Source organism: Malaclemys terrapin, chromosome 7 (genome assembly GCF_027887155.1).
Source record: "Malaclemys terrapin pileata isolate rMalTer1 chromosome 7, rMalTer1.hap1, whole genome shotgun sequence".
NCBI classification, from domain to species: domain Eukaryota; kingdom Metazoa; phylum Chordata; order Testudines; family Emydidae; genus Malaclemys; species Malaclemys terrapin.
The window spans coordinates 126,426,375-126,440,798 of NC_071511.1; the positions used below are offsets into that span (position 1 = coordinate 126,426,375).

At 59.9% G+C, this 14,424-nt stretch overlaps 1 protein-coding gene across 3 annotated transcripts in view; it reads right to left on the minus strand.

Annotated features, from left to right (window-relative positions):
- The window catches only part of LOC128841012 (prominin-1-A-like), a 40,902-nt gene extending 29,321 nt beyond the window's left edge, over positions 1-11,581 (minus strand). The window contains exons 1-4 of one of the 3 annotated variants that reach the window (XM_054035644.1): positions 11,483-11,581; positions 9,256-9,498; positions 2,022-2,083; positions 1,338-1,543 (exon numbers count right to left, since the gene is read on the minus strand). In XM_054035644.1, the coding sequence (XP_053891619.1) occupies positions 1,338-1,543; positions 2,022-2,083; positions 9,256-9,385 (398 nt within the window). In that variant the 5' untranslated portion in view covers positions 9,386-9,498; positions 11,483-11,581. Of the gene's footprint in view, positions 1-1,337; positions 1,544-2,021; positions 2,084-9,255; positions 9,499-9,582; positions 9,684-9,764; positions 9,848-11,482 lie in introns of those variants that run through there. The other 2 variants (XM_054035645.1, XM_054035646.1) reach the window with 2 other exon arrangements.
- Positions 11,582-14,424: the final 2,843 nt, after the last annotated feature.

Sequence of the window (14,424 nt, forward strand, 5' to 3'; positions counted from 1 at the left end):
AGCGCGGCTCGCAATGAATGTGCCAGCCCTGCAGCTTCGTCCCGATCCCAGGTCCACGGTCACCCCACTGACCCCTCTTTCCTCAGGGTGACAACGGCACCGTCACAAACCCAGGAGGTCTCCAAGCTGCACACCCTGAGCCTGCGAGCTTCACTGCCACAGCAGGGGTCGATCCCGGGCCCCTATCGGCTGAGCTAAAGGAGAATCGCCACTCAGGGTACAGGGCTTATGACACACAGATTAGCAGCTCTGATCCTGCCCAGTAGGGAGCAGTGTGGCTAGCCAGTTCATGGCAAGCACTTCTAGAACCCTTCTCCCTTCTAAGGGGCTCAGTGGGAGCTAGGCCCCGAACCCGCCCCCCATAACCCCTTGGGACACTCCAGACTTTGCATGGGTTAACCAATCAACTCCCGCTTGGCACCAGAGAATTCCATCCTCTGCCACAGAGATGGAGAAACTGAGGCACAAGGGAGCAACCTGCCCCAGCGAGTCCGGCCAGGGCTCAGCCGGATCTCCAAGTGCCGGATCCCAGCTCCCCGGCCATTGCTCCAGCATCACCTTGCTGCTCACACTCAGTGGGGCAAGCGGGGGGCTAGCCCCCCATTCCTGGTTACTAGCTGGGTCCTCCCCTCCCCCCCCAGGGTCATTCCAAGGTGCCGTAGCCTGGAACGCTCTAACCCCGGGTTGAACTCGGACCTCAACTTCCTGCGGCTTCCGGCCCTTTGTCCTCGGGCAGGAATCTGCTCCTGTGAACAATGGGGACTTCCTGGCGGGTCCCTGCCCCGCCCGCCTGCTTTCCCAGCAGCTCTCCCCCGCAGGCACCGGTGCCTCCCCCCCCCTCATTGCAGCTGTGCTCCCCGGCCTTGCACCCAACCCCTGTCCACCCAAAGGTGTCTCCTGGCTCCAGAGAGCTGGGTCTCCATGTCCCAGACACTTTCCAGCCAGAACCTCAGCCCTGGGGGAGCAGGGTTCCGTGCGACGGGTCGCTCACACTCGTGTGTTCATCCCCTGGGTGGGATCACAGCCTCAGTGCACAGATAAAGCCCCCGGGGAGGGAGGGGTTAAGCAGCCGGCCCAGGCCACCCCACTGTGCGAGAAGAGATGACGGGGCCAGTGGACGAGACCAGCCTGGGGACCCAGGGATCTGCCTAGCTCAGAGGGGGTTGGTAACGCCTGGTCATCCGGGGCCCTTCCCAACCGCCCCCCCCATACAGGGTAACTGCACCCCCCACGGGGCCAGCGACCCACGGCCAGGCAGCAATGCCAGAGCCCACGGCGCTCGGGCTCTACACTGAAATACGGCCCGCGGAGGCGCTGGGCCGGAGCGCGGCACTCACAGGATGAGGGTGGTGACCAGCAGCACCGAGGCGAAGAGCGCCCTGCGCCGGCAGCCCGTGCGCTTGCTTTGTTTCTGGTACATCGTCCCCCCGCAGTTCCCGCAGCAGCGGCAGCAGCAGAAGCAAAAGCCGACCAGGGGCACGAGGATGATGAAGAGGAGGCCGATGGCTGTGCAGACCAGGAAACCCACCTCGTAAACCAGCACCTAGGGCGAGGGCGAGGGCGAGAGCGCGAGCGTTAGCAACGTCCATCCCAGCAGCAACCAAGGCCCTGGGCCTCACTCCTCCCCAGCAAAATGCAGCTGCCTCTGGGGCGGAATGCGCCAGCACTGAACGCAGCGGGGCAGCTTGGGGCAGGAAGTGAAGGAGCGACACTGTGGGGGAGGCGCAAGGATCTGGGGAGATAGAAAGGAGTCACCAGCTCTGGCACCTGGCCAGGCCGCTGGGCTTTCTGCCCAGAATTGGCCGACATGCCTTGGGGTTTGATTCTTCCAAAGCGCTCCAGTCTGCTGCCCCTGTCTTCAGCAGGATGGTATCGCTGGGGGGAGGGCATCAGTTGGGGCATGGCTGACCTCAGAGTCCCCACTGAGCCCTGACAGGGACCTTCTCCCTCTGTGCCTATGGGGGGCCCTGCCCCATGACCCTGCCCCAGGCCCTGCCCCATGGCCCCGCCAGGGCCCTCACCTCTTTGTACACGGCAGGGTTCGTAATGTCACTTTTCTGCTGGATCAAGTTGGTGAGGAGTTCTGGGGAAAAGGAGCAGAGAGGGGGGTTAGCACCCCAGAGACACCACTGCCCAAAGGGACTGTCCTGCCCCCCTCCCCCCGCCCCAGTCCGACCGGCTGCGTGACCCAGGCCCGAGAATTCACCCAGCGACTCCTGCTTCGAGCGCAGGAATCCGGGGCCGCGCTGGCGCAGAGCTTACAGGGACAATCCCTGGTTACACTAACACTGCACGAAACGCCCATGGCTGATCCGGGTCAGCTGGGTCAGGCTGCAGGGATGTAAAACTGCAGTGTAGACGTCCGGGCTGGAGCCTGGGCTCTGGGACTCTGCCGGGGGGCGGGGGGTGTCATCACCCTCCCCACACCCACCCACCCACCGAGCTCCCTTTCAGCAGGAGCTGGGAGGAGCCTGGAACCCGCAGCCTCTCCCATAAGCCATGGTACGGTCCCTCCCTCGGCTGGCTTGGTCCTGGTGTGACCTCGGCACCAGCTCTGTTTGCCTTTGGGGGGCGCACAGATACACTGGAGGCCTGCCCCATGGGCCCTGGTATAACCGTGCCAGCCCTACCCGCCAGCCTGGCCAGCACTCCGGCTAGTCCAGAGCTGTGCCGGGAGAGCCCAGCCTCTGGCCTGCAGCCAGGCCCTGCCAAGGCGCCCGGGGAGCTCCTGCCTGGCCTGGCACCCCCGTCTGATAGCCGTCAGCAGGAGCCAGGAACCAGGGCACCGGCTGGGCCATGCCCAGAGCCAGCCGCCGGCCCACGGGGTTCGGATAAAAGGGGACCTGGCTCTGGCTCTCTCGTGTCCCGGGTTCGGGCCCTGGCTGCAGCGTCTCCTGGGCGAGTCCGAGCCAGCCCCATCACAGCCATACAGCCAGTGACCCCAAGAGCCACGGCACAGAGCCCCGAGCCAAGGCAGCACTGCCTCCCGCAGCGAGCCCCAGCCCAGCAGGAGGGCCCCCGCCCCCTGGTGCTCTCACGTCTCCCCCCGGTCCTGGTCACCCCGGCCCTTCCCTCCCCACGATCCGGAGCTCGAGGGCAGGTGGTTTGTGTGGAAGAGACATCGCTGAGCAAAAGGCTGGCGCTGCTGGGAGAGGGGTGGGGCTCGGTAGGGGGCGCTCTCCCCTCGCAGGCAGCGCTGACCCAGTGCAGCGCTAGGGGGCGCTGTGCTGCACGGGGTGGGCTGGGGGGCTGAGTAGGGGGCGCTCTCCCCTCGCAGGCAGTGCTGACCCGGTGCAGGGCTAGGGGGCGCTGTGCTGGAAGGGGCGTGGTGGGGCTCGGTAGGGGGCGCTCTCCTCTCGCAGGCAGCGCTGACCCAGTGCAGCGTACGGGGCGCTGTGCTGGAGGGGGCAGGGTGGGGCTCAGCAGGGGGCGCTCTCCCTTCGCAGGCAACGTTGACCCGGTGCAGGGCTAGGGGGCACTGTGCTGCAGGGGGTGGGCTGGGGGGCTCAGCAGGGGGCGCTCTCCCCTCGCAGGCAGTGCTGACCCGGTGCAGGGCTAGGGGGTGGGTTGGGGGGCTCAGCAGGGGGCGCTCTCCCCTCGCAGGCAGCGCTGACCCGGTGCAGGGCTAGGGGGCGCTGTGCTGCAGGGGGTGGGCTGGGGGGCTCAGTAGGGGGCGCTCTCCCCTCGCAGGCAGTGCTGACCCAGTGCAGCGTACGGGGCACTGTGCTGCAGGGACTGGGGGTGCATCTGCCCCTGTAGAAAGCAGAGGTCACAGGACTGCAGGGGGGATCACGTCCGGCCACGCTGGGCTGTGATCCGCTCAGCTGACAGTCTCTTTCCCCAAGGCTGATGTGCAGACACGGGCCGGGCTCACCCCAGCCCAGTGGGCACCAGGGACTCCACCTGCTGGGGCACATCCAGGGGATGTTCTCTAGTGAGTCCAGCCGGGCCTGGCAACCCCACAGCTCTAATTCCAAACTGCACAAACTCCTCCCTTTCCAGCTGGGGCTGGTTTCCTTCCCGTGTCCTGCTTTCCCCTTGCATCACCCCAGAGCCCGACTTATCCCCCTGCCCCCGGAGCCGCGGTGTATTCGCCAAGCTCTCCAGGGCAGAGCCGCGCACCGTCACACCTGTGCGGCAGCAGGAAGCAAACCATGAAATCAAACAAGTCAGGTCACTGCCAGGAACCAGACGGCTTGTTTGCAAACTGCAAAACAAACAGGAGATCCAATGGGGTGACAAGGAAACACAGGCCCAGGGGAGACAAAGGGAGCAAACAAAAGCACCTCAGGCCCTTGAAGAAAGCAGGGGAACCGGTCCAGATTGGGTGGGGGTTAGGGGAACCAGAGCACTTTCCGAACCGTGTGTAACGATCGCTCCACCTGCCACTGCAGTGCAGCCACCTTGGGGGTGGAACATGGCAGCTGTTGAACAACAGCGAAAGGGAACTCGGTCTGCAATGGTTGCTGCAGAAGGACCAGTCTGGGCAGACACCAGGGCTACTCGCTCTCGGATCTCAGCTCACAAGCAGCCAGGACCTTGGTCGTACGGCTCCTTACAGAGATGGTCGCTCCAGCACCCCCTGGGCTCTAGCTCACAGGGAAGAATCAGCAACCCCCCTGCCTGCACCCCCAGCTTTCCTAGGCAGTCTTCCCCCAATCCCCGCTAGACCCAGGTCACCCCCTCCAGCACCGGCCCACCTCTGTGTGCATTACAAATGGGGAAGACTCATTACCCTTGTTTTACAGAGCAGAGAAACCGAGGCACAGAGAGCCCAAAGCCAGCGTTTTCACTGACCACGGGTGCCCAAGCTGAGACCCCTCAAAGGGGCCTGACTCGCAGAGGGGCTGGGCCCCACAAACCTGCCTCTGGCCAACGGGACCCGCGGGCGCTCTGAGCTCTGCAGATCAGGCTCCAGGCGCCCCAAATTCAGTGGATACTTTGGAAAAATCGGCCTCATGCGACTCGCCCCAGCCCACAGAGTGAGCGTGGCATGGGACCCAGGAGTCCTGGCTGCCAGTCCTATGGTTTGACAGGGGCTGGTAGGCTGTCACACGCAGCTCTTCCCGCAGTGGTTCGAAGCAGACAGGAGAGTCCTGCACTTGGAGATGAAGGATTCCCAGCTACATCCAGCCGGCTCGCAACAAACGCCTCTGTTCCCTGGGGACAGAGCCGGTCTGGGTGCTCCCCTCAGGACCCCACCCGCTACTGACTCACAAACTCGGGTCAAGTATCAGAGGGGGAGCCGTGTTAGTCTGAGTCTGTAAAAAGCAACAGAGGGTCCTGTGGCACCTTTAAGACTAACAGAAGTATTGGGAGCATAAGCTTTCGTGGGTAAGAACCTCACTTCTTCAGATGCAAGTAATGGAAATCTCCAGAGGCAGGTATAAATCAGTCTGGAGATAACGAGGTTAGTTCAATCAGGGAGGGTGAGGGGCTCTGCTAGCAGTTGAGGTGTGAGCACCAAGGGAGGGGAAACTGCTTCTGTAGTTGGATAGCCATTCACAGTCTTTGTTTAATCCTGATCTGATGGTGTCAAATTTGCAAATGAACTGGAGCTCAGCAGTTTCTCTTTGGAGTCTGGTCCTGAAGTTTTTTTTGCTGTAAGATGGCAACCTTTACATCTGCTATTGTGTGGCCAGGGAGGTTGAAGTGTTCTCCTACAGGTTTTTGTATGTTGCCATTCCTGATATCTGACTTGTGTCCATTTATCCTCTTGCGTAGTGACTGTCCAGTTTGGCCAATGTACATAGCAGAGGGGCATTGCTGGCACATGAACTCAGGTCAGGCTCTGCAGAGAGGAGCCCAATCCCGGTAGTTCCAGGTGAGAACATAAGAATGGCCAGACTGGGTCACACCAGGATCCCGGCCAGAGAACGCTTGGAAAATAGCGCTGGCTGGCTCACAGAAAGCAGCTGGATGGTGGGATGAAACAAGCACCATGGGACATAAGAGCGGCCAAACTGGGTCAGACCAAAGGTCCATCCAGCCCAGTGTCCTGTCTACCGACAGTGGCCAATGCCAGGTGCCCCAGAGGGAGTGAACAGAACAGGGCAATTATCGAGTGATCCATCCCCTGTCGCCCATTCCCAGCCTCTGGCAAACAGTGGGTTAGAGACACCCAGATCATGGGGTTGTGTCCCTGCCCATCCTGGCTAATAGCCATTGCTGGGCCTGTCCTCTGTGAATTTACCTCGTTCTTTTCTGAAGCCACTTATACTTTTGACCTTCGCAACGTCCCCTGGCAACGAGCGCCCCGGGCTGACTGCGCAGAAGTACTCCCTTGTGTTTGTTTTAACCCTGCTGCCTATTCATTTCATAGGGTGACCCTGGTTCATGTGTTATGTGAAGGGGTAAATAACACCTCCCTGTTCACTTTCTCCACTCCAGTTACGACTGTATCGCCCTCGATCATGTCCCCCCTCCGTCGGCTCTTTTCCAAGCTGAACAGCCCCAGTCTTTTGAATTTGGAAGCTGTTCTATGCCCCTAATCACTTTTGTTGCCCTGCTCTGTACTTTTTCCAATTTGAATATATCATGTTTGAGATGGCGCGACCAGAACTGCACGCAGTATTCACGGTGTGGGCATGCCCCGGATTTCTATGGTGGCATTAGGATATTTTCTGGTTTATTCTCTCTCCCTTTCCTAATGGTTCCAACATTCTGTTCGCCTTTTTGCCTGCGGCTGCACATTGAGTGGATGTTTTAGAACATTAACATAAGAACAGAAGAACGGCCGTACCGGGTCAGGCCAAAGGTCCATCCAGCCCAGTATCCTGTCTGCCGACAGTGGCCAATGCCAGGTGCCCCAGAGGGAGTGAACCTAACAGGCAATGATCAAGTGATCTCTCTCCTGCCATCCATCTCCAACCTCTGACAAACAGAGGCTAGGGACACCATTCCTTACCCATCCTGGCTAATAGCCATTAACGGACCTAACCAGCATGAATTTATCCAGTTCTCTTCTAAACGCTGTTATAGTCCTAGCCTTCACAACCTCCTCAGGTAAGGAGGTTGACAATTTGACTGTGCGCTGTGTGAAGAAGAACTTCCTTTTATTCAGAGAACTATCCTCAATGACTCCGAGATCTCTGTCTTGAGCTTATTTAGATCCCATAATTTTGTACGTATAGTTGGGATTTTGTTTTCCAAAATGCGTTAGGCTGTGTTTATCAACATTGAATGTTATCTGCCAATGCTGTTCTGTTGCCCAGAGACAAGGTGGTTACGTAATAGCTTTTATTGCACCTTCTGTTGGTGAATCACAACAGAAGCTGGTCCAATAAAAGATATTACCTCACTGACCTGGTCTCTCGAATATCCTGGGACCCACACAGCTACAAGAAGAAGAACAGGAGTACTTGTGGCACCTTAGAGACTAACAAATTTATTAGAGCATAAGCTTTCGTGGACATACAGAGCTCTGTATGCATCCGAAGAAGTGGGCTGTAGTCCACGAAAGCTTATGCTCTAATAAATTTGTTGGTCTCTAAGGTGCCACAAGTACTCCTGTTCTTCTTTTTGCAGATACAGACTAACACGGCTGCTACTCTGAAACCACACAGCTACGACACCGCTGCATACATCTTGTTGCCCAGTCACCCAGTTTAGCGAGCTCCCTTTGTACCTCTTCGCAGTCTGCTTTGGATTTAACTGTCTGGAGCAGTTTTGTATCGTCTGCAAACTTTGCCAGCTCACTGTTTACCCCTTTTTCCTTGTAACAGACAGAAATAAACAACAAACTGCCACATACAAATCCTGAGAATCCCAGCCCTGAGCACGCCCTGTGCACACACACTGCTCTGACCCAGAGCGCCACAGAACTCACCCCGCAGAGCCAGATGCCAGCTACAGCGCGGGGCTGCAGGAGCTGTCCACACTACACGGCTCTCGGGCCTCAGCCCGCAAGCCCCCTCAAGGCGGAAGGGCTTTGGGGCCAGCCTTTCATTCACACTGGGTCCCAGAGTGCTTTACAGAGCCCCCGCCAAGCGAGAGCAGATCTCGAGACCTTGCAGGTGAAACCGGTGACATGAAGTCTGGGTATATTTGTCGTGCAACCTATTTATTGACACTCTATGCACCAGTGCTGGGATCACAAACAGCGCGCAGGCCACCCCCTGCTTGCAGGACTCTCAGCTCAACGCCAGGGCCCGGCTCCCACAGAGCAAATCTGCCCCCAGCACTGGCTCTGGCGAGACAAACGAAGGCAGAGAGCGACTGTCCTGCCCTTTCCAACAGTTCCCCCAAAACTAGGCTGCATCACAAACCCACCCCCAATGCGACACTCCTGAAGCTGAGCACAGCCCGCTGCCTCCGGGGAACAGCACCTCCTGGGACATCCCCATAGCCCCACAGATAATGAGGAGCGGAGGGCTGAGCCGAGAGGCCTGTGGAGTGCTGGGTGGGGCGGGGAGATGAGTGAGATGCACCCTCTGCCCCAGCTGGGTCTCTGCTCCATCTCCCATCAATGACCCCGTCCCCAGTGCCCCCTTTATCCCCTATCCCAAACCTTTCCCCACTGGCCCCCGTCATGGCCTCCTGCCAGCCCCCATCATTCCCATCCCTCAGGACTCTACATCCCGTCCCAGAGGCAGTGGATTGCCCATTCAAAAGTAAATGGTTCACTTTACTAGGCCCCACCCAGCAGACTGCACATCCCCCTCCCCGGGATGCTGTAACTCACACCACAGCCCTTCCGTCTGTTACATTGCACCACGCTCCTTGCATAGCCGCCAGCCTACGCTGCCTTCGGGCTCAGCCTGCCGCAGGCTCCATAGATCTCAGAGCACTTTGCACACATGCATCGCAATCCCATCCGATCGGTGGGGAAACTGAGGCACGGGGCAGGGGCATGACCAGCCCAAGCTCAGCCGGCAAGCCAGGCATAGAACCCAGGAGTCCTGCCCCCAGCCTGGGGTCCTGGGCATGGGGCCATGCTGCCTCCCGTGATAACACGTTCAGCTAATGCAGAGCGACAAATGCCAGGGTGGCAGACGCGGATCTGGGGGTGCGCACAGGGCCGGGGGGACATTCGGGGCAGGGAGCGGAGGGACGACGTGTGTGGATGGTGCTGAAAGCAGCTCTTCAAACGGGATCCTGCAGGGACCCAAGTAACCCGGGTCCGACCCTTCCCCGCCCCACACATCAGTGCCTGGGAGCGGCAGCCACCTGCCCTGCCCCACCCCGGGAAACCCAGAGAGAGGGGGAGGGAGCCCCTGGGGGCAGCAGCCTGGGACACCCGCACCATGCTCTTACCGGCTGGGAAGGCATTTGGCTGTACCAGCCCCAGGAAGGAGCGCACCATGCTGGACAGGCCGGGCAAGCTGCCCGCGGGGGGCGCCGGCCCCGGCTGGTACTCCGGCTGTGAGAGGTTCTGCAGGGCCATCCTGGGCCGGGCTCCGGGGCAGCTCCAAGGGCCACCAGGGGGAACGCGCCGCTCTGGGGTGCAGTTAGCTCCTGGCCTTCCTCCACACGCTGCTCCCCAGCAGGGCCAGGCTCCTGGAACAGACAAGAGGTGTGAGCAGGCCACAGACCCAGCAGGGCACTGGGCCCAGCAGGAAACGCAGGGGAGAAATAAAATACCTGCTGCTTCCTGCTGGGGGAAAAGAAAGAGGAGTGGCTGTCAGACGGAGCCCCAGGCAGGGATACACACTGCAGGGCAGGGCAGGGCCAGGCCAGGTGTGGGGCAGCCCTTGGGGGGCAGGGGCGAGCTGGGGACACCCCATAACACTCCAGAGCAGGGGAGCTGCCGAAGCAGCCCTTACCCTTTCCTGGCAGCCTCCTGGTGCCAACGGCTGCCCGCGAGAGGTGGGCGAGCCTGCGGCCCTGCAGCCACCAGCGTGTTGGGTTTGTGGGTTGCCCATGTTAATTTATGAGGAGAGAAAAACAACCTCCCCCCCTCCTGGCTCCTCCTGCCCCCCACCACAAGGGCCTTGCCCACATCTGGCTCAATGTCACCTCCTGCCTCACCGGTGGCCTTGGGCAGCCTCTGAGGTGGAGGATCCGCAGGCAGAGGGTTATGGGTATTCTGCCCCCCCAGAACAGAAGCATCCCTGGGGTGTCTGGCAGTGCTGGGGTGTGTGATGCCCCGAGTACCCCACTCTCCCCACAGCCCAGCCCGTTAGCAGGTTGCTGGGAAGGCGTGGTTCCCCCATATACCCCCCACCCCCAGTTTTTTGCCCTGATTGTCATACACTCTTGCTTGGGCTAGCGGGCTCCAGAGATGCCGCTCTCCAGCCGCCCAGCTCGGACGGCAGCCAGCACCAGCGGAGAAGTAAGGGTGTCGGTACCGCAACTCCCCCTACAATAACCTTGCGACCCCCCCCCACACACACACACACGCACACACACACACACACACGCACACAGCTCCTTTTTGGGTCAGGCCTTCTACAATGACAACACCCTGGAGTTTCAGATGTAAATAGCTGAAATCATGAAACGTACGATGTTTAAAATCCTATGACGGTGAAATGGAGGGTGACTTTGCCAGGGCCCTGCTCCTGGGGCAATACTGCGCAGCAGCCACCAAGGGGTTAATCTGGAAACACCTGGCTGCAGGCTGGGCCCAGTTAACCCCTTCAGTGCTGTTGCACTATGTGTGGGCCATTAACTCCGTCCCCTAGGGGGTAACATCTGGGGCAGCCCTGTGGGTCGGGGTCAAAGGGTGTCCAAGCAGCGAACACGAGTCCTGGGCCAGTGCCCTCTCCTTGGCCCCCTCCCCGTCGGCTAGAGGCAGCCCCCCCCAGGAATAATGGGGGAGCCCCAGTGCCCTAAGGTAGGGTAGGGAGTAGGGTGACCCCCAGGTACACACTCCCTGCCCCCCTAGCCAGGATCTGCCCTTGGAATCTCCCCAGAACCTGATCCGAGTTGCCCAGAGTTCGGCCGCTCCAAATGCTGGGGTGGGCACCCCAAGAGGGTCACCCCCAAGGCGAGGGCAGGGGCCCTGTTCTGAAGGGCAGCGCTAGCCCCAAGAGGGAGGGTCACCCTGTAGGCCAGCGCGGTACCCGCAGGCAGGGGAGGGTCACAGCACACTGGTGGGTGACCCAGGAAGGGAGCCCCCTTTCCCAGCTGGGTACACAGCACCCACTGGTACATCAGATCAGAGCGCAGGTTGGCCAGCCTGAGCAAGGACTGCACAGCCAGATGCACCCCACCCACACCCCTTGGTCCTTCGGGGGGGACTCGGGACTGGGAGTCCAGATGCCTGGGTTCGGTTCCCAGCTCTGGGAGGGAAATGGGGTGTAGTAGTTAGACCGGGGGGGCGGGGGCTGGGAGCCCGGACTCCTGGGTTCTCTCCCCGGCTCCGGGAGGGGAGTGTGGGCTGGGAGCCCGGACTCCTGGGTTCTGTTCTCAGGGAGGGGGGCTGGTGGGTCACAGCAGGGAGCGACCCCCCGTCGGTTAATGGGCGGGGGCCGGATTCCCCTGCCGGGGGGCGGGCGGCAGGCCGGGGGGCAGGCTCTCCCGGCGCGGGGGCGCTTACCCGGCAGGGTCCGGCGGCGCTGGCGCTGGGGCTCGGGCTCGGAGCGAGGCAGGGGAGCGCTGGGTGCCAGGGGCCGGGCTTCGCGCTGCTCCTGCCCCGCCCGAGCCCGCGCGAACTTCGGCTCTGCCCGGCGGCGAGCTCCGGGCTCCGGGCGGGCACCGAGACCCTGCCCCCCCAAGACCCTGCCCCAGAGCCCTGCCCCCCGAGACCCTGCCCCACACACCGTGCCCCAGAGCCCTGCCCCCCGAGACCCTGCCCCACACACCGTGCCCCAGAGCCCTGCCCCACACACACCCTGCCCCCCCGAGACCCTGCCCCACACACAGTGCCCCAGAGCCCTGCCCCCCTGAGACCCTGCCCCACACACACCCTGCCCCTGCGAGACCGTGCCCCAGAGCCCTGCCCCCCTGAAACCCTGCCCCACACACATCCTGCCCCCCGAGACCCTGCCCCACACACCGTGCCCCCGGGACCCTCCCCCACACACATCCTGCCCCCCGAGACCCTGCCCCACACACCGTGCCCCAGAGCCCTGCCCCATACACACCCTGCCCCCCCGAGACCCTGCCCCACACACAGTGCCCCAGAGCCCTGCCCCCCCAGATACCTGCCCTTAAAGAGACCTTGCCCCCCCACACTCCGCCCCCCCCCACACACACATCCTGACCTCACATAAACCTGCCCTGCCCCCACACATATCCTGCCCCAGAGACCTGCATCTCCCCCCTCAGAGACCCTGCCACCTCTCAGAGACATGCCCCACACATACACCCTGCCCCCCAAGACCTGTCTACCCCCCCAGCCCCACCCCTTTGCCCCACACCCCCTGACCCCCACACCAACTCCCTACCCCCCACAGAGACCTACCCCCCACAAACACCCTGTCCCCCACACCCTGCTCCATTCACAGACACTACCTCCTTCCCCCCACACCCTGACAGTTCCCCCCACACAGAGGCCTTGCCCCTCACACCTCGCCTCCTTCCCCCCACACACAGAGTGAGACCCTGCTCCCATACTCTGCCCCTACACCCCGTCTCCTCCGCCCATGCTACCACCTGCTGCCTCCCCCCACTGTCCCGCCCAGCCCCTGCCTCTCACCCACCACCCTGGCAATAGTGCTGGGGAGCCCCTGACCCCCAGCACGGCGGGATCTCGACACACACGGATGCCCGTTAGTCGTGTTCCTCACACAGGGCACCATGCACACTCCTGGGAAGAGCCAACCTCTGCTCTGCGCACCGGCTGCACCCTGCATTCAGATGGGCACTGGCTGCCAGGCCCAGCCCGCGGGGGGCAGAGTGGGGGGGGGCTGCCTCTTTGCTTCCCACTTCCCCCTCTTCTGCCTCCCCCTCCTCGCCAGGCTGAAGTTGGTTCTTTATTCCCAGCAACTTAGTCAAAGGCCAATATTATTGGACAATATATCAGTGTAACGGTCATTTGTTGGAAAGTTCATCAGACTGATGACTGAATGTGACAAACCTTTACATGACTAGTTAGTTATTAATTAAATAATCCAGTAAGGAGCTGGGGTTTGACTGGCTGTACATGACAAAATAAATCTGGGTCACCCCAAGTGACACATCCCTGCCACCGCTATTTCCTTACAAAGAGATGAAGATACGTCACTCCCAGCAGTGACCCTTTAGCTCTGGTCTGACATTTCCCCCACATTTTATGTTGTGGTTTTGTTTTTAGGAAACATACAATATGCATCAGAGTAGCAGCCGTGTTAGTCTGTATCCGCAAGAAGAACAGGAGTACTTGTGGCACCTTAGAGACTAACAAATTTATTAGAGCATAAGCTTTCGTGGGCTACTGCCCACTTCTTCGGATGCATATAGAATGGAACATATATCACTTCAAAGTTTTTTTTTCTCTTAATTGGCCTCTCAGAGTTGGTAAGACAACTCCCACCTGTTCATGCTCTCTGTATGTGTGTATATATATCTCCTCAATATATGTTCCATTCTATATGCATCCGAAGAAGTGGGCTGTAGTCCTCGAAAGCTTATGCTCAAATAAATTTGTTAGTCTCTAAGGTGCCACAAGTACTCCTGTTCTTCTTTATACAATATGCATGTAAGTAGTTGGCCAATTTGTTGCAAATCCAGTTGTAATGTTGTCACAGAGTATTGGGGAACTCAGGGCCCTGCACCCCCGGCTTCCTGCGATTCACCGAGACTCTCAGCCAGCCAGTAAAGCAGAAGGTTTATTTGGATGACAGGAATACAGTCCAAGACAGGTCTTGCAGGCACAGACAACAGGGCCCCCCCCAGTTAGGTCCATCTTGGGGTCCCGAGGCATCCCAGCCCAGCCCCCCTTGGGAGGTCAGAGCCATCTCTCCCTCCCAGCCATCTCTCCAGCCTGCTTCCCCCACTCTGCAGCAGCGACCCCTCCCACAGCCTTTGTTCAGTTTCCCGGGCTAAGGAGTCACCTGGCCTTCAACCCCTTCCTGGGTTCTCATGTTACAAGCTCAGGTATGCGCCCTCGGGCTGTCTCCCATCCTCCAATGCAGACTATTCCAGCCACACTCCCCTGTCAGCATTCACAGACCACAGTGAGAACAGGCCCAGTTCGTCACATCTGTTTTCCCAAAAGTTATAAGCCAGTTACAAATGAAGACGTTTATAGGAACTTGGTTGAGTGTTCAGTCAAATAAGCATAGGAAAAATGGCTACATTTATCAAATGTTATATAAAGAAAAGGGTTATGATTTGTGTTGGGTCTTTTGTACAGCAGCACTATGGCTTGATAGGCTTTAATGGAATTGGAGAACTCCGGCAGTGGCTAGAATCTCTCCACTTCCTCTCCTTCCTAATTCCCAGAGTCCCTCGTGGAGTGGAGATCCCTTCCTTCGCTGGCCAGCCCTTCCGCTGAGCGCCTTTGTGGAAACACACACACCCTGCTGGTGTTGTATGTTGCCTCAACAACCTTGTACC